The 19,583-nt window shown below is 47.3% G+C and overlaps 1 protein-coding gene across 1 annotated transcript in view; it reads right to left on the bottom strand.

The window, feature by feature from the left end:
- The window catches only part of LOC131284708 (trithorax group protein osa-like), a 153,345-nt gene that overhangs the window by 93,896 nt on the left and 39,866 nt on the right, over positions 1–19,583 (bottom strand). Inside the window, exons 4-5 of the mRNA XM_058313571.1 lie at positions 10,148–10,525; positions 8,278–8,457 (exon numbers count right to left, since the gene is read on the bottom strand). Coding sequence (XP_058169554.1) covers positions 8,278–8,457; positions 10,148–10,525 — 558 coding nt within the window. The remainder of the gene's footprint in view (positions 1–8,277; positions 8,458–10,147; positions 10,526–19,583) is intronic.

The raw sequence follows: 19,583 nt of genomic DNA, 5'->3' as shown, positions 1-19,583 counted from the left end.
ATGGGTTACGCAAAACTAAGTTTTCCAAGAAGGCAGAGTAAGGACATTATATTCCAAGGGTGGCTGGTGAGAGTAAGGGGGAGAGAGAAAGAAAGACTGTGTATTGATGAACTTTATATCGAACCGCGCGTTCTTCAGTACATAGGAACGATACAAAGGCGGCACAGAGAGAAGCACGGGAAGGATTATGCTACTGTGGAACCAAGCGATACGTGTTCTAATGTAACGCTGCTTCGTACTTTGAGCACGTTTCGTAAGACTTTGATATTTTATCTTATGGCTATCACACGACGATCCAGGGGCGGTTAGGAGCAGCGTTAGTTCAGTTGGGAAGTTCTCAACTACGCTGTTATTTACTTGGCCGTATTGACGTAGTTAGGTAGTAGTATTTTATCAACAATTTGATTAAAATTTGTTATATCTCTTACTTTTAAGCATTTTCAAAATAGATTGAGAACATTCAAGTTAGTATTTTCCAATGAAAGATACGAACGAAGATAATGAAACCCTGTTGTCACTTTTTCTAATTTAAAGTGTGTCTTCTTTTAAATTATCTACATCAATTGGCGGACAAGAAAGAAATTCGTATTTAATATAATGTTCCTATAAAATTGTATATTTCTATTTAGTTTTTGCAAACAAGCTAGATTGCAAACATTGAAATAAACATTTTACATATAAAGTAAAAAAAGAACATAAAACCGCTGTGTCTCTTTTTCTCAAATGTAGGAACAAATGTAACTTTTTTAAAAAAGAGCAACGAAAGCTGAGGAGTTTTTAAAGAATTTAACAAGAAAAATAATATTATAAAAATTGAATGCTTATAATCCAAAAGAAATACCATTACAGTTAGCGATGCCTTGGTGAATCATCTGTTTGCACCGTCTGCGAACGTTCGAAAATTATCAACAGGTTGTAGGCAAAACCCCGCTGCCCCAAGCCTCCGCTCTTCTCCTTCCCCCCAATATAAATGGTTCGGCCGATGGTAGGAAGCCCCCGGTAGACACATGATTTCGCAATCTACGACCGAACGCAAGTGGTCCTTCGGCCCATCGGGGGAAAAGAAGGAAGTAAAAAAAAAAAACTGGTAGTATAAGTGGGACACATAGCGACGCAAGCTAAAGGCCCGCGCGACAGGACAGTTTTCAAGTGCAAGTGCGAAAGCGGCGGGATCGAAGGGCGTAAATAGTGTACGCTTCTCTCCGAACGAACGGCCAGCCAGCCAACGAGCCACGGCTTTTCATCACCGTTCGGTTCAAGGGTGCAGACGAAGCGACGAAAGCAAAAAAAGAAAAAAGTAAAGAAAAACTCCGAAGAGCTGGAGGGGGCTGGGTAGGTGGAAAGATTTTCCAAAAACAGACGACCGCCAGACGGCGGACGTCGACCTTTTTTTGGGGAGGAGGGGAAAGAAACGGGTGCGACTGGGTGGCGGTAATGTCGGCCGATGCGAAGGCGAAGTGGGAGGGAAAAGGTCTAGGAAAAGTGCGGGTAGCATAAAGTGGGCGACTGCTACCACCCCCCCGAAGCTACCAGTATGCCACCTTCACTTCTTTACCCGCATTCGATGCGTTCGTGGAAGAAAGATGGACAAAAAGAGTGAATGTGGGGAAAAAGGAAGTACATGCAGGAAAAAAAAAACGGAAGAAGAGTGGGCATCCGAGTGGCAACAAACAACAGCAAGACGCCCGCAATGAAAAATGAATAGTGACATGGAAAGCGACTCGCGATTACCGGAAAGCGAACGAACGAAAGCGTCGAAACGATGAGAACACACAGCATAATCCCACATACCCACAGCAGACCACCAACTTACATCACACGCTGCGGGAAAAGCGTCAAGTGCAAGGATCTCCTATTCGACTATCCAAAACGCACCAACACACACACACACACATACAGAAACGCACACGTTATCCTCGCAGCACTCGAAAGGAAAGCAACATGATGACACATTTCAACAACCAATGGGAGGTTCAACGTTTGGGGCGGCAATTCGGTGGCGAATGGGGAAGGATTTTCCGCCCAACGTAAAGGGGAACCTCCTTCTCTTACCCTTAACCCTTCTTTCCACCACGACGCACAAAGCCCTCCCGGACAGAACGGTTCATTGCAAGAGGAAAAGTGAAAACGAATTCAGAACGACGCTGTCACATTTTACCACCATTGTCAAGCAAACCGCTTCTTTTGAAGGATTTCAGTGTGGTTTTTACGTTGACATTAGTGCGACGCCAAGTTTCACGCGCTTTACAGGGTCAAGTGCCTGGGAAAGGGTATCTTTGGCAATGGTTGTCTAAGAAAACTTTCAGCTGTTTTATACGACTCCAAAATCAAATATTTTGTCTGAGCTAGATGAATTCTCAGGCAAATGGCAAAACTCCCAGACATACTGAAAAAGTTCAACTAAAATTGAAAATACTAACAACAAAAAGTCTAGTCGTCGCAAATGAGCAACTCCAGAACGCAATAAAATACAAAATTTGGCCAACTCATTTATTCCTCTTCGAAGAATTGCTCACAAGGTCGTTCGGTCGGTCGGTCAGTCAGTAAATCTGTCCGTATCGCCGAGTTGTCGGTCCACTAGAGATTGGCCTGAAATCGACGTCGACAACCCTCACCCATCGATCCGCGCCTTTCGTCACCAGCTGACGGTGCATTAAAAATCGATTTCAATCGGGGGTACCTTTTTTCTCTCTGTTTCTTGTTTGCATTACATTTCCTACTTCCCGAAAAATGTCCTTGAACGGCGTCCAAATAGGAACAGAACAGTTGCACGCACCAGACCGTGAACGAATGTCTGTCTACGAAGCCACCAACGTCATCATCATCACGGTTGAGTATTTATGTAGTCTAGTAGCAAAAGAAACCGATCGCTTATATTCGCATACGAACCAATTTCTTAGCTTAAATATTAGGTGGAATCGCATACGGATTTGTTTATGTAAAGATATTTTTCCAAAACCCAAACAGATCAGAACTAGTTTCTAAGAGAAACAGACATACTTAGGTATCGGATAAACTCTAAAAGTGTCATTATTTAAAGATTTTAACTGGAAACGTTATAGAACACGAACAAGTTCGCACGAAAACTGTTTGTGTCATTTGATGTTCAACTTCGGACTAGCATAAAATTAACATTAATTTAAAACTTTTACAAACGAAACTAACCTAACGTATCTCTTTTAAATTTTTCTCTTTGTAGACATTGTTATACGTATTCGCGTTTCATGTTAGATGAAGTCATTTACTGTATAAATCGTTTCTACTAAACGTACAGAAATCGGATAAAACTCGTCATCCATCATATTCGCTGAACAGGCGATAAAAATCGAAAATTGTCCAATACTGTTGCTTGTTAGAGTGACCTTTTCGATTCATGAAAGTGAAACTGTATTGCATCAACCGTCGACGAGGTTAAGGCAGGACGTAAACTGTCACCAAAATCCCAAAAGAACGATGGAAATATCGGGTTCTGTTCGACCCCGACGGTGACCGTCAGCTGGACGAGTAACACGAGCTCATCAGCTTGAAGAGCAGCACGCGTAGGATGGCGCACAAACTCCAAAGGATGGGCAGTTAGGAGATAGGCTAGGAAATTCCAAAAATGTGTCTATCACTCGTGAAAGCGCGCCTGTACAGAGTGACCCGCTTTCGCAAAGTACCATCACAGAGAGAGAAGCTCGAACACATCGTTCGCCGGATGGTAAGGACGGTATCGGCGAAAGTACGCGTACGTTCCATCGTATAACCACAGCGCTGGGACGAACGCACGTTCGTGGTAAGGACACGCCGTCGTAGTGCGCTCCGTACTATCCGTACACCGTAAGGATGCGCCCGGGAGCATCCAGCAGACCGACGGGACGTCGCTTGCCGGCAGTAGCCGTTGTGCGTTCGAATGTACCGGTTTAAACACATGCCTAATATGTATGTTTTTGCACAAGCAGGCGCCGAATTCGGTCTCATTCATCCCGTTCCGTTCGATGATTCATTCATCTACTCTCGACCGTCTGGTGTCCGGTGCCGGTGGGTTTAGAGAGCGGCCAAGGGAATCGGTAGGTTCCCGGCACGAGAACGAGGAGCTGCAGTGTTCGCATAGTAATGATGCGTTTCGCCTCGTTTGTACTACGCGCCGGAAATGCCGGTAGTTAGCATTAACCGCCAGCGAAATGGAAAGTGAGAGTGTGGCAGAGTTTCCGTGAAGCGAGGTCTCTAAGCTTTCGATACAGGACCTCGGCGCCACACGTTAGACTGCGAGAATTAAACATGAGACTAGCCTGTTTCGTTATCTTTGCAGGAATTATTGTGAACTTTTTGTCCTGCTGTTTCATTTTTTCTTCAATCTCAAATGGGAAGTCACTAAAACTAACTCTTATGCTTAGTTTACACGACGCGCAAAACTCTGAAAACACAGGCGAAAATATCATTTTTTCTGTCACTTTTTTTCGCTTCGTGTACTTCCTATTCGTGCGCCGATGCAGATGTAAGCGCGTTCAGTGTTGTTTTGATTGTTTAACTGTAAAAAAAAACAGCACAGAGGTATTGTGTACACTGAAATCTTATCAACAACCACTGTACATTATCAAAAACAACTATTTTCGATCCACCGGCACTCTATACCAGATTTTCCAGAAGTACCAGAAAACAGATTTTCGCTTACATTGACAGTTGACTGCCCATCTGACAGCATTTTACCGCTAACTCACAGCATTTTACCGTTTGCAAAGGTTGCTTGGCGCTTCGTGTAGACTAAGCATTAAGGCAAACTATATATCGAGATACGTGTTGCCAACAATGCTCAAAGGATTTCTACTCATGCCAGGAAAGTGTCTAGGTTAACTCGCGTAAAATAAATATTTTGTTGTATTGATTCCAATTCCATGATAAATACATCTTAAAACAAGACGCATACCTCAACTCAAGTAAATCGATCAATTCAAATATTTAACACCACAAACAACTAATAAAGCTATTCAATAGAGATTTAGTAGCCTAAGATAAAAGAATCTCATAGTAAAGCGATCAGTACTTTAGGAGAAAGTTCTTTAACTGCTGAACTATTTCGTTTGTTCCTTATTATTGGTACCAACGCATATTAACATTTATACTTACGTATAACACGCATCGAAAAGACTCATTGTTTCCAGGAATTTCCTGCCGATTACTGAGTTTGAAGACGTTGGAAGTAAGAGCAATCTTTTTATTATTTGTCTGGTTATCTCTTTGCCTACACACTCCATCGTAACCATTTGAATCATCATGCGTCGATGACCTTTATGATATTGGTGCCATGACAGTTTTCCCACTAGTTCCTGTTTCATGCTTGATCCATTTGGCAAGCCCAAGGAGGCGTGGTTGATTTGAACTGAGATGGAAAGATGATGTAGACCAACCAGCAAGGAGCGCGCTTCATGGTAAAATCAGTTTGCAAATCACCATCGCAATGCCAGACCAACGCAGGTAAACGTTCGAGTTTTCAATCGGAATGGAAACTGGTTCGTAAACAAGAGCGTTCCCTTAGTACTCCACGTAACCACAAGTAACGACGCCTATGTTCGCGCCGCTTTTCCGTTCGCTCGGAAGGTGAATGAAAATCCCGTAAACTTTGTGCCGAACGCAAACACCGTGTTATGTCGCCCGTCCGGTTGCCAATATTGCCAGGGTGCGCGGTGGCGGAGCGGTTGGGGTGGAATCAAACAAAAATGGAGTAAAAATATTGCATGCGCGCATTCACACCACAAACGTTAGTAGTATAGCACTTCCGTACGGCTTCCCATCCACAACCGCGCACCGAACCAGGGCAAGGCGGTCTTTGCTCGCAATCTCCGTCTCCGGAGTTTCCCGGTCGATGTCCGCCGAGGGTTGGGAGGGGTGGGTTTGGAAGTTGGGGGGGAGAGGTGGCAAGGTCGAATGGACGTTGAGGTTGCGCGAGAGCGCATGGGGAGGGTGGTGTTGTGGATAGGGTTTGCCCCTTCGTTGCCCACTTTCGAACCGCCACCCTACCCCCTCCCTCTCCTCCGCACTCCAGAGAGCCGGTCCTTACCGGTTGGTTAGTAGGTCGAAACGTGAAATAAACACGGGTTGTTGAATGGGAAAAAGGGGGCCATGCAAGGGGGGGGGGAGAAAGGGGACGAAGTAGAAGAACGGAGAGCGAGAGGGGGGCAAGGGCCGCGACTGACGGGATGACGAGGGCGAGATGGGATGAGGAAGGTGAACGAACGACGAACCGCTCGACAGACGAACGCTTCTCCTCCGCTTCCTCCTTCTTCTCCTCCTCGGCAATCTTTTGCCACCCCTTTTTGGCCGGAAAGTGAATCACTCTCAAAACTCACCGTTCTCCTACCCTTATCCATCCCCCGCTTCCTCTCCTTCACCCACAACGTTTGCCTGATCACCCACAATCCACCCATCTGTTGCTTTGCTTGGTTTGTGTTTCGTTTGCAGGAATAAAAAAAACCATAACAACAATGAGAAAAAGGGAAAGAAAACGCAGTGGCAAAAGCATTCGGATTCTCTCCCCCCTCCCTTCAAACCCACCCTCCCCTAGCGACGTTTTGCTCGCTCGAAAACCCAACCACCCTTCCGCTTCGGGGTCCCGCGCTCACTTTTCCTCCTCTAGCCAAAAGCGCCCCCCTTTTGCCCGGCTTGTACCCCCCCCAACCATCCACCGTATTTCATCACCCAGCTCGTGAGCTCGTCGCCCATCAACCTTACACAAGCCTCAGTGCCTCCACCCAACCACCCCGATACCTTATCACCACCACCACACCCGTCGAGGAATGGGGGGGGGGGGGTCGTGCGCCAACACACAAACCGCGTGCCGCCGCCGTCACCCCCACGGAAGTGAATTTGCCTGTTTGGTCTTCGACGTGTGCCTGCGTGTGTGTGTGTCTGTATGTTTTATTATGCCGCCTTTTTTTTGCGTCTTCTTCTTAGCGCCGATCATTCATCTCCTCACTGCCGGCAACAACAACAACAACAAGGTCCGACCCCGGTGTGCGATGAGTGTGTGTCGTCTTCGTTCATTTGTTGCGTTCTCGCGTGTGTATCGGCGCCACGCGGCGCGCGGCCTTAAATCTAGGCCAATGTCAAGGCCTTCCCTCCCGGCCGCACCGAAGGCGAGCACCAGCAGCAACCGTTTGCTGACGGATTCCACCAGCGGCAGCACGGAATGAAAACAACAATACACCGGTAGATTGAGGAGGAATACAACGCTCGTTCCTACCGTTCAACAACAAATGTACACCCATCGATATGGAACGACCGAACTGGTGCTGCAAGATCGAAATCACTTGTCCAAATGCCCACCAAGAGGATGCAGATACCGTAGAACACGGCTTCGCTTGCAAACCATACACTTTTTTACCAAGAGAAGCCAGAAATCACACAATAGAGGCAAAACATGTTTGTGCTGCCATCCTTCAACAAATCGTTTGGACCAGCATGAAGTCGCAGGAAAACAATTCTGTACCTTCTATCCTGCCCCAAATATTCCATAATCTGGCTTAAACATCACCCCAGTACTAAAGACAACAAGTGTTTTATGGCATTTGTTTTGCGTGGTAAATATACCAATTCTGGAACAAAATGTGCGAAATGGTTTTCGTTATTCTTTTCCCAACTATTTGCACAATCGGCGCCCTCTCTATGTTTTAGTTCCTCACACTTTCTTCGTTATTATGATTCTATGATTATGATTTTACCACCAGTTTTAAGCGACATTTTTGTTACATCCTCTCTTAGGCTCATGTACCAAATTAAAAGGTTTCCGTTGAATATTCTTGTGCACAAAACGGCACGCATAGGAAAAAGAGTTGAACCGATTCGAACACTGAAATATGCAGCAGCAAAGTATCAGCATAAAAAGAAACATTTTGAAATGGAAACCCCCGTTTTTTACAACACTTTGGATCACTCATCGCATTATCAAATATATTTTTCATTCAATGTACGATAAAAACTATAAATATACCAATTCTGAGAACAAAACAAACAAATTGTTTTTCTAACAATTTAAACATGGAAATGAGAAATAAATTCATTTCAATTGCACAAACACAAAAACATTGATTTGTTTAAATTGGGGCTAAACGTTAATTCCTTGATTCGAGTGACTTTAAAAATTAATCGCATTGAAAGTTCACCCAAAACATCCGCCCCAATTTAATCCAAAAGAACAAGTTTTCTTGTATATGTTTTTTTTTTTTAATGTTGTTGCTATCTTTTTAATCCAGTAAAACAGATCGATCCTGTGCAGACCAGTAACAAATGACCAACACTAACCTGATGTGGTGATGGAGCGGGCTGTGGGGGCTGGGGTGACGGACTGGGGCCGCCACCGTGTTGCTGCTGCTGCTGTTGCTGACCGGGGCTCTGCGGGGGTCCGTGCGGCGACGGCGGTAAGTGTCCCGGGCCCGGGCCCGGACTAGCGGCCGGCGAAGGCCACGACCGGACCGGTTCGTACTGTGTTCGGGGAAGAGATAACAGACGGAAAAGCAAAAGGAAGCAAATTAGATCGACGCAAAACAAACATGCCGAGCACATTGAAGCGGTCAAATAGAAAAAGAAGACCATTCTAAACGATCCCAACGATGAAACATGTGTTAGCCAGGGTGTGTGAACGCTTTTCTCGTTTTTCATTGCGAGAAAAACTAATTCTTTTCACTACACAAAAAACATACGGCAACGCAAACGAATCCAAACGAATGGGCTCAATCTATTGGAAATGAATGATTGCACAGTCACCTAGAGATGAATGAAATTCCGCAAAACGCAGGCTTGCCGACCCAAAGACTCGAAAAGGTAAAAAGCACGGCCACGTGTGACGGCATAAATTGCCGTCAGGTTGTTGGTGGTTTACTGTCTTTTTTCCGGTTCTTCCAATTTTCTATCTATAACACAAACGGGGATGGCCAGTGGAACGAAATTGAACCAATTTATTCATGTACACGAACATTTTCCGTTGGAAAAACACAATGACAACGAATGCGATTGACCGGAATGGACCAAAAGCCGTCTGCCGCTGGCTCCCGGGAAATCCTTTTCCAGTTGAATTTATAACTCTAAAACAAATTTGGGGTCATCAACTTTTAAGGATTAGTTGATTCTAATTTATTATAATTGATTGAATTCAGATGATTTTGCTTAAGAATTTGAAGTGTTGCTTTCTATTTATGTCAAGCAAATCAAGCTTTTCAATATTAGTCACACAATTACTTTCGATGTTTTGAATTAAAATCCGAAATTTACTTTTGCACCTCTACCTCTTACTTCGGCGATTCTTTGAAATAACAGTCAAATTTGTCCACTCAAATAATTAGCTCTAAAGTGAACATTTAGTAATATTTCAAGCTGGCTTGCACGAATTTATAAACTCATTGAAGACGAAAACAAAAAGGCTACTCTAAATCCGCTTGAACATGGAACTCAAGACGAAATCTTCTAGCACAATCCCGAATCTACCGATTTTGAAGAGATTCAAATCGCCTACATGAAGCGTAATGGTAGTATAGGCGTCCTTGAAGGACACGCGTGTGTCAGCTATACACACCCACAAGAGTCCGCGCGCGAACGAAGCAAACATAGAAGCTCCCATAATTTTGCCGCCCTAAAAGGGACAGGAGGTGGGTAAAACATACAGGGTCAACAACTCTTGCATACGCCCGGCCGTTCCCCAAAATTGCACGAGGGAAGTGCTTTCACGGAACGATGGTATTTATTTTGGTTTGAACGAACCGAAATGGTACAATTGGAAGGTTTAGAGTTTGAAGACCTAGATAAAGCTTGCTGAAAAGCTAACAGCTGTTTCGAAATGATGAAGCAAAGGTCGGAAAAATGTCTGAAGTTCACGTCTTAAATATCACACCAGAGACCGAGTGTGCAATTCGTTAAAAAGCCTTTGAAGAATATCTGATTCGTAGATGAATACGATTCTTTTGCAAAGATGTTTAAGTCTCATGAAATTATATTTCAAAGTGGTTCAATATAAGACAGGACATTCAATTTTAAGAACAAAACTATTTAACTTTTTAATGCATCAGCCTCACCCTTACCTACATAGAACTAACAAATTTCATGTTTCAAGAAATTTTATCTTCTTGGATTTGAATATTCACTATCCAGTTGCGAATTCTACCGAAAACCGAACACCTACCTGATGCGGAGGATACGGCGTCCGATGGTTGCTGCCGGGGCCGCCGGGAGTTGGGTAGCGCTGCGGTTGATACGGCGTATACTGAGTATTGGCGGGCGGGCCCTGCGACGTGGGTGTGTGCGGGGGACCGCCTGGTTGCGGCGACTGGCCGGGCGCAGCGGCACCCACGCCGGCCGCCGGCCCGCCCGGAGCGCCCGCCGACGGAGGTCCCTGCTGGCCGGGCGGACCTCCCGGTTGCTGGGCACCCGGTTGCGGCGGGCCCGGAGGCTGCTGCTGCGATCCCGGAGGTTGGCCGGCGGGCTGAGGCGGCGGGTAGCTGCCGGGCGCTTGACCCGGCGGACCCGGCGGATACGGTGACTGTCCCCGTCCGGTATTACCCTGCAAGGAGGAATAAGGCCCGAAGGGCAAAAAGGGTTAGCGAACGATCGACGGACGAACTGGCGAGGTCAGCTAATTCCTCAAACTTTCTAGCCAACGTTCTGGACGTCATGCGGCGGGTGGTATGACAGTTTAATTTTGCCCACTAATTGGACGCAGCCTGTGCCACTCGAAATCACTCGAAACCGGTCTCGACGATTTGACAACCCTGTGGGTGGAGGGGGGTGCAAAAACTCAATTGATGACGAAGATCGGCAGCAGGTGTGTACAGCACAGACCTTCCCCAAAAAACGGCAACGTCGAAATTGGCACCCGAATATCGAACGAACGATGCTGATATATTAGCATCCGCGTAAATCCAATCGCAGAGGATCAAACATTGACGTATCGAACCTACGCTGGATTGGAAACCGAGGCACGTCAAACGCATGAAATGATTCATGACGCAGGTAGCTCGCCGCCATAACTCGAGAAGAAGCATCGCTAACCATCCCTAAACCTCTCGAGACTTATTTGTGTCCGGCTCTACTGACACCTGGAACATCCCGTTCGCCTGACGCTTGGCATTTGCGGAGAAAATGGTACAAATTAAACAACCAAACGAGCCACGACCAGAGGCAGTAATACATCATCATAACACTTTGTGTGCGCGCTAGGGACCAGCCGAACGAAACGCCACACCAGAGCGTTGCCTGTTCATAATTTAGTTCATTCATGTTAGACATCGTCCCGCGTCGTATTTACGGGCGACGCGGCGAGGTCCAAATTCCACCAGAGGCTCCCGACATCAGAGCGAGGTGCGCCATCGGGACAGATTTCAATCGCTCAACCGGCTCGAGGAGCATCAGCTCGATACGGGGGAGCTCTATCGGTTCGTGATACCGGAAACTGAATAAACCATAGGTGCGCGCACGGAATCATAAACCATCCGCCATCAGCGCCACCGTCGTCACAGCAGTTCCGCTGGATACTGCCGAACAATGGTTGTAAAACTCACATCTGAGCCTAGAGAATAGTACCCGATACCCAAGAGTGAGCTATTAGGTAATTAGTGTCGCGCCAGCGTTGGTTCCGGTTGTTAGGCAGGTGGAGGAGTTATGGATCTACCGTTGGTTAGTAGGGGATATTCAAGTACTCAAATGTCGCAATATCTTGTTTGACTTACAGACGTAAGCTAGATTTCAGCGACTAGGCCCAGCCTCCGGGAACGACGAGTGAGGCATTACTTAATTGCAGTAGGTTACATGCATTTCCACCAATCCCAGCGGGGACAACAAACGATGAATGAGTAGAAAAACAGCATGGACAAAAAAAAAACAGCGAAAGTTGGAAGCCGGCATGCAATACGAATTCTGTGGAATTGCCCAGCGAGCCGCTGCAAGAACCCAGCAACATCGGATCAGCGAATCATCGTTCCTATGAAATTCACTTCCTCCTGATGCCACTATAGACGTCGAGGGAACACAAGACAGTCGGCATTCCTCTGTAGTACCACATGTTTCAGAGAGTCCGCCAGTGCTCTCCTTTGCTACCTCCTGCGCTAACTCTCTCCATCGTTGGAAAGATGATCTATTAGGCCGGCACAGCGTAATTCTGCCAAGTGCTGTAACGTATTAAGCCTGTTTTCAGCTTCCTGGCCTCATTTGGGTAAAGCGAATGTTATTAAACCTCTCCCAGGAGGAGGAGGCAGGATTTAGGCTACCCGGACTGGACCAGGTACTAGGGTTCGCTTGGCAAGAGTTCGTCGTTCAACGATGCATTTTAGTGTATTTGCTTAATTCATCCGAGGTCTGGTCGTTTTTTGTTTGTCGTAATTTTCTTTCCCACCCCAAATGGATGCGAAACCGCGAAGGATTCAAAAGAACTTCTTCGTATCCCGTTGGCTCAAACTGTGCACTGTTCTACTTTCGGGCGAACGTTTACCAAGCGGTGCTTTTTAGCTTCCCGACCACACGACGCCCACCCGCGTTCCCCCGGGCCGCAGTGCGAGTAGATAAATGATATATAATTTCCATTGCATCCCGGCACTTGTTCCATTAAATGTTGCAAGCGGAGCGAGGAAATGAAAAAAAAGTCAAACGAAAGATACTCCAGGATGCAAAGCAAATAATACTCGACCCGGCGAGGATTTACAACCCCCCCCCCCCCCCCCCCACCGTTCCTTCACATGCCCCCGCACACAGAGGTCACCTCCAATGGATAAATTGGAGGGAAAGAGAGAGAAAGAGAGAGAGAGCAATGGTACAAAACTACATACAAACGCACCGACACCGGAGCAAGAGAAAGTGGAGCACAAATTCCAACATTTCGAGCGACCATTGTGTGTTCCCGGCAAGTGGCAAGCAATTGCAAAATGTGTTCATCCATTTGGCTTCCATTCTGCTGAAAGTCGGGTAGCATCATCAGAAGCAGCAACAACAACAACATGCACGACTAAAAAAAACCCTGCAGGGAAAATTGCTCAAATGGAATCAGCTCCGAAAGGATCTCCCGACCGCCAATGTCCCCTTGCGTTCCGCCTCTTCCTGCCATCCCCGTTCGACCGTGGATACACCCTCAAATGTCTGCCAATCACGCCCACACCTCAACCCCCCCCCCCCCCCTTTCCCCACGTGTTCACAACACCCACATCGCAGTGTTCCTTTTTCCACCAGCAACCTCGCACATACATACACGCGCACACGGCTTTCTACATAAAACCCACCCAGTGCTGCTCCTGTGGCATTGTGTGGTTCTATCCGTCCCGCTCGCACCGGTGCTGCGATTTTCCACCCATACGAACATTTCCTATTTCGCAATTCCCACTAACACCACCACCACCACCACCGTTGCCACGGCCGGAAGCACCGAGTTTTCCACCGGGAAGGGGGGCGAGTGAGAGAAACAGAGAGCCCGTGGGGGGAAGGGTGTTCTGGAGGATGGCAACATTGTGTGCCTTCAAGCTCCGCCCAGCGCCAGGCAGCGACACACAAAATGGCTGACCGAGCCCGAGAAGAGACACACACAGCGCAGTGAACGAGGCTCGCTCGGAGCGAAGGGTGGAACGCTGGTGATGCGGTGGAACATTTTATCATTAGGACACAAATGTCCCGAGAGTGAACCCCCCTGGCAAGGGAGTTTCCGGGGGGTGGGGGAGAGAGATGAGCCAGCCCGGTTCGCAGCGCTCCGATTGGACGATGGGGCGCTCATTGCGGGCGCTTGTGGAAAATATCGATTTTCCGCACTCCGGAGCCGTTCTTGTATCCTTTCAGTAGCACCATCAGTATCGTCTGTGCCATGAGGAGCACGTTCGTTGAGTGTGTTGGTGAGCAAAGCCTGAGTCAGCTATGTAGTTGTGAGAGATTGTATTTGTCTTCTAAACAGGATAAACGCACCGCAGCTCAGAAACTGTGTTGCAGAGAATCTAACTTGAACAACACAGACAAGGAAGTCGGTTTGTTTTGATAAAACAGATAATTTTTTTTTTTTTAAACAAAAAAGATCTATATTTAATTTAAAAAAAAAATGCAAGGACATCATGATTATATAATTTTTACAAATAACAAACACAAATTTAAGGTGTTTAAACAGCCACACAAAAACAAACCAGTATTCGTAAAATAAACCTGTCCTTCCTACTCTACATTGATAACCAAACAAAAGGACACTGTCGCATCAGCTTGATAAGAACTGAAACCCCCCGGACTGTAAACGTAGCTGTAGCTGTCAAACACAAAACCCCTTCTGCTGCTGCTGTTGTTGTTGTGCTCCTCTTCGGCTCCCTGGTATTGGGACAACAATGAGGCAGGCGACGAAACGAGAGGGAGAGCGCGCGCGTGGCAGGGTTTTGTGGAAATGAATTTATTCAGCATTCACCCCTCCCGCGCTCGGGCGGGAAATATCGTTGCGCCGGGGAAGCGTGGATGGCACAAGGAGCAAACGGGAGAAGGAAACGGTTGGAATCGATGGATTCGGAGCAACAAAAACGGTTAGATTGTAATTTTATGGAAACGGACAGATAACGTTGCGAGGAGCGCGCGTTTTGTGTTACGTCGTGGGTGGTGGGTTGGAAAAAACGGGAGCAGGAGGCAAGCGCGTGTTCTGTTTTCCACTTATAATTGAACGTAAATATATTTCTTTCTTTCTCCCTCGCATGCAGCGACGTCAATGGCAGCGTGGCAAAACAGAGCCGCGAGGGAAATACAAACGCCCTACGTTGGTTGTGTCCGAAATGAGGATCGCAGTGGCGAAAACAAAAGCAGACCGACGGGGGACGTGTAATTGTGAGCGACCGGCGGACGCATGGCGGGGCGGGAGGATTTTCCACGAGCGGGGAAAAATCCTGACTCCCTCGTGACCGTGGGCTGGGCTTTTCTCAAGTGTCATTGCTTCGCGCTCCAAAAACGTTCCACGTGCCGTGGATGGTGCTCCGGAACGCTTCGCGGCGGTTAATGCGCTCCCCGATGAACGTTTCCAGGAACTGTGGGTGAACTGGAGAGCGACCATGGAGGCGCCCGGTTGATTTCGTTAGGTGGAAAACACCGGAACGCCGCACGAGAGAAACGAGCGCGCGCTTCACTTATTAGACACCGACGAAAATCGAATCAGGCCGCGAGGGCAGATGTCGCCACGTGAACCTACCAGCATCCCGTATCCTACCCTCCCTCCCACTACTCCCCCACCAAAACGCTGCGCAAATCGAAACCCCATTCATTTTTGTCATGGGATTCACCCACTCGCTCTCCACCCACCCCCCCTTGGTGTGCCGTTGTGTCATTTGGAATTCGAAGCAGCATTTTCCGACGGGCCCGAAGAAGGACAAAGTACCGTACCGGGGGCGGGGAGTATCAGATTTGCTTAGTTCGCCCAAGCCCCCGTTCCATTAAGCCACCCCCGCCACCCACCCCCCCACCCAGGGGGCGACCCACTACCTGGGCGGGTTGGTGTGTTTGCGACCGAGAAGGAACTTCACAAAAACCGGAGGACATCACTCACGGTCCCCCTTCCCCGTTTCGCCCGGGGTTCGTCCTTGTGCCTTCCCACCCCTCAGCGAAAGGCGGGAAAATGGATGGAAAAACATCGACATCGACACATACAAGTGCCGGCTGGGAAACTTGGTCGCAATCGTCGTCAGGAAAACTCCCCTCGCTCACAACAAAAAGCGAACGTTCAGTGGTGCGTCGCCTTGTGCGCCTTCCTCCAACACCAGCCCGCCCGCCCGCGCGTCGAGGTTTTGGTCACCCCGTGCGCTCCTCCACGTGCCGGAATCGTTATCCGTTTTGTTCGATGTGCCATGGCTCGCAAAATCCTAGCTTCCAAAGTCCGTACACAACAGAGTCCGTTGCACAGTGGGCGACAAGCATCGTTAAGCAATTCAATTGTTCAACAATAATTTACTTCTTTTTCTGTCGCGGAGGAAAGAGTTGAAAGATTATTTTAAATATTTTATTAGTATCTGAAGTTCAGTATTCTTGAGTATCTGAATTCATTTGTTTTAACTTTCTAATCCAAATTTTCTAATTTTAATTTTTAACAGATGATGTACTTTTTTAAATTAATTTGACTATAAAGCAATTCAACTGGAAGCGTATTTTCGACATATGTAAAATTTGTTAAAAATTTTGACATTTAAATAAATATTAAAACTGAACCGATCAGTTGCTTGATGCTGCTAATATCGAACGAATAGCTAGTAAAAAGTAAGTTGAATTAAAACTACAACCATAACCAACAGACAATTCAGACAACCAAAGTGGATTTAAACCAAATCTGAGAAAATGTAGTTTTCAACTCAATAAATAAGTACAAGTAATATATTATTGTACGTGCGACAGCAACTGGATCATTTTTGATATTCTTGAAAGGTGTTTTGTTCTACTTTCTTCCATTTAATGGCGAGGAAGGTTATCGATAACAATTTACTAGCTTAAACTCCTGGAAATATTTACGTTTGAGCAACAACTAGTTGCCGAATGTTCAAGAAACTAACCAGACGTTAGTAAAGTGTTTGCATAAATTTACTTGACATCGACAAGTTTGCAAAGATATGAATTCATTTGAATGATTGTAGATTACAGCCTATGCTTCAGGTGTTTTTTTTACGGATGGAGTGCACAAACAGTGCTAAGTAATTTCTACATTTGAAGGAAATTTTTTACATTTGAAACCACATTTAAGAAAATGTAAGTCACAAAAAACATTCCAATTTTGATAAATAGAATAACCTCTCAAAGAAAGGAATACAAAACCAGTGTAACTCGAGAGTGAGAGAAATTATGTCCAACCGACAGCGCAGTACGGAACCCAGTGTTCCGGGACGGTTTTTCCATGGGCACCCCGGTTCACAGCACCGGTGTTGTGCGCTCCGGAGCGCACCAGATGCGAACAGCAATGGCGGAGCCAGCAGCACCGGCAGCACCGAAGCACCGGAGCACACATTTTCTCGGTGCCGTGGCTGACAAACAGCAGCACCGAGCGCCCGACCGGCCGGGGCCGATGTCGGTGTGGTTTTGTGCCAGCCAGTACGTGTGTGTATGTGTGTGTGCTCTGCATTTTGAGGTCCTCCCTCCGAGGCTGCTGTGGATCAACTGCGACGGAGGCCCACCGTGCCGTTGCCGTGTCCTCCCCGGGCACGAGTTTCCCGCGGCAACTTTGCTGATGGTAGTATATTATGCTCCCTCTCCCTACTCCCGAGGCTCCCGGTTTCCGTCACGCACCCTGCCAGGCACCAACCGACCATTTATTCATCAGAGTAACAAAATTCCAAGGACTTGTGCAAGTACAGCAAAAGCGACTCATCAGGATCAAGCAACGGGCGAACACGGGGCAGAAACAACAGCACCCACCACTGGAGCGGTGGGTGTGTGGGAAGGGTTTGAAGGATGCAGGCCTTTCACCCTCCCTCCCCTTTGGGCTCTTTGTCTTCTCGGTGCCATCCGAAGTTTACGCTCTGATTTCGAGCGATTCCAGTTGATGCCATATATTTTTGCAGCAGTTTGTCAGGCACTCCTCCGCCTAGCCTTGGCTTAGCCCCAGCCAGTACACAAGGCGCAGGCCGACGACTCTGCTCCAACGACACTCCGGGCAGAAGATCTTTTAGGAAGGATAAAACACTAGCAGCAGCGACATTGCGAGGGAGGAGTGGGTTGGGAAGCGAACTGTTAGACGACTGTGTTTTCCACCGGCTGCCGGATTCCAGAGCCAGATCCCTGACAGCAACGGAGAAGTTAGTGGATAACGTTTCGTTTCATTTCGTTTCCATTTTACCGTGCACACACACACACACACATACATCCATACACAAACGCTTTGCTTCCTTCCAACCTTTCGGTAGGTTGGAGACGCCTTTTGCTGAAAGTCGCATTCGTATCTCTCCCCGCCGTCTCAAGCAGGCGCGCCGTCGTTTTGCCACATCCTCTCGCATGACTAAAAGCTGTTATTCGTATCTTCCACAACCTCAAAAACTCGTCCTTACGCTGCACAAACCGAAATCGTACCCAACTTTGCTTTCCATTTCCGCTCGCCATTTCTCCCCGACGGTAGGAGATTGGGAAGCCGAAGGGCGACGTTCGGTCACGTCGTTCCCAGTTTTCCAGCCGGCTCAGAAAACAACCTGTCAACGAAAAACTGCCGGAGGAGAATGTGTGTGTGTGTGTGTGTGTCTCTCTGTATGTGGTTGGGAGGTTTTCTAAGCGAGGACTTTACGTCAAACCCGGCGTTCGATGGAAAGGTATGTTTTATCATAACGCTTGCAGGACGATAGTGTCACGGACAGCAAGTGGAATGGTCTGTATGAGATGCCGGCTCTGAGATGCTGGTGATGATGATGTTGATGGTGACGAGCATAAGAATGCAAAGGGGGTAGTGACTACCGAGCACTACACCAGAGCCCTGGATGGTCAAAAGTTTCGTCCCAATGAGGGATCCCAACCGGTCCCGCCGTGCGGATGACGCACTAATGACCGGTAGGGACCACCGTAGGGACGTTGGCATATATCCTAATCCTTTCACTTGAGTGCCGTTCTGAAGGCTTAGATCCTCCTCGGGAAGTCAATGGACAGCGCCGAATGTTGAAGTTGGAAGGGTGCGAATAAATGAGCGTTTCTGCACCACTTGGAATTTCGATTTTAATGAACTTCACAAGAAAGAGCGTGTTATCTGAGGATGTTACCTTATTAGAAGTCCTGTTCATCAGAGAGAAAAATTGTAAAGGTCTTCAACTCGAAACATGCGTGAACTTGAAAATCTTAAGAACCAAAGTACTCTTAATGAGCTTCTGAAATACTGGAAGGGCGGAGATCGTCAGACATCGCGTTGGGCTGAGTCACGATATCGCCCTTGCAGTAGCGAACCAGCATTGCAACACACGCGCATCATATTTAGTAACCACTCTTGCAATCCCAGTAAGTGAACACACGCAAAAGACAACAACAAAGGGCAGAACATTAAGCCTCCATTTCTGATTTGAACCGTAATTTGATCCTCCCGGCTAGAGGTTCCGACTCCTGAATGGCGTCGGGGTGCAAGGCACACACTTATCGTCTACACGGTACATGCCGGAACAGCGGAAAAGGGACGTTGTTAAACTGTTCATGTGTACCCATCCTCGGCTCTATCATTCTCCTCCCCGTGCACAACGAACCGTTCATCCTTGAGCAGTACTACATTTCTCTTTCCGCCTCCGGTTGGTTTGTGCGCTCGTGTGCCCGGATGTACTTTCCACCTCCATATGCTCGATATAGCTCGTCCTCACAAGGCGCGTTTCGTTACACGAGCTTTGTCGGTTTTAGCGTCATGTTCTCGATGATGGCTTCGCCGTGCAGGATATGCTAGAGCCGAATGGTTTTGTAACCGTTTTGTAGCACGTTCCAGCACCGCAGAGACACCGACAGCGGCAACGAACTTATAATTTTGCTGCCTTGAATGAACTGCACGCTAGAGCGAAATCCTTCATCGAAATGCAGACCTTGAAGGAAGGTTGGGACGCAAAATAGTTCTCCGATTCGTTTGCACCCGACGGTAGTTGCGCAAGAAACTAGATTGCAGGTGACGATGGAATTCCAATTATCGGCTTTCCCCT

This window comes from Anopheles ziemanni, chromosome 3 (assembly GCF_943734765.1).
Source record: "Anopheles ziemanni chromosome 3, idAnoZiCoDA_A2_x.2, whole genome shotgun sequence".
Lineage (NCBI taxonomy): Eukaryota > Metazoa > Arthropoda > Insecta > Diptera > Culicidae > Anopheles > Anopheles ziemanni.
This window is presented reverse-complemented; position numbering and strand designations above follow the sequence as displayed.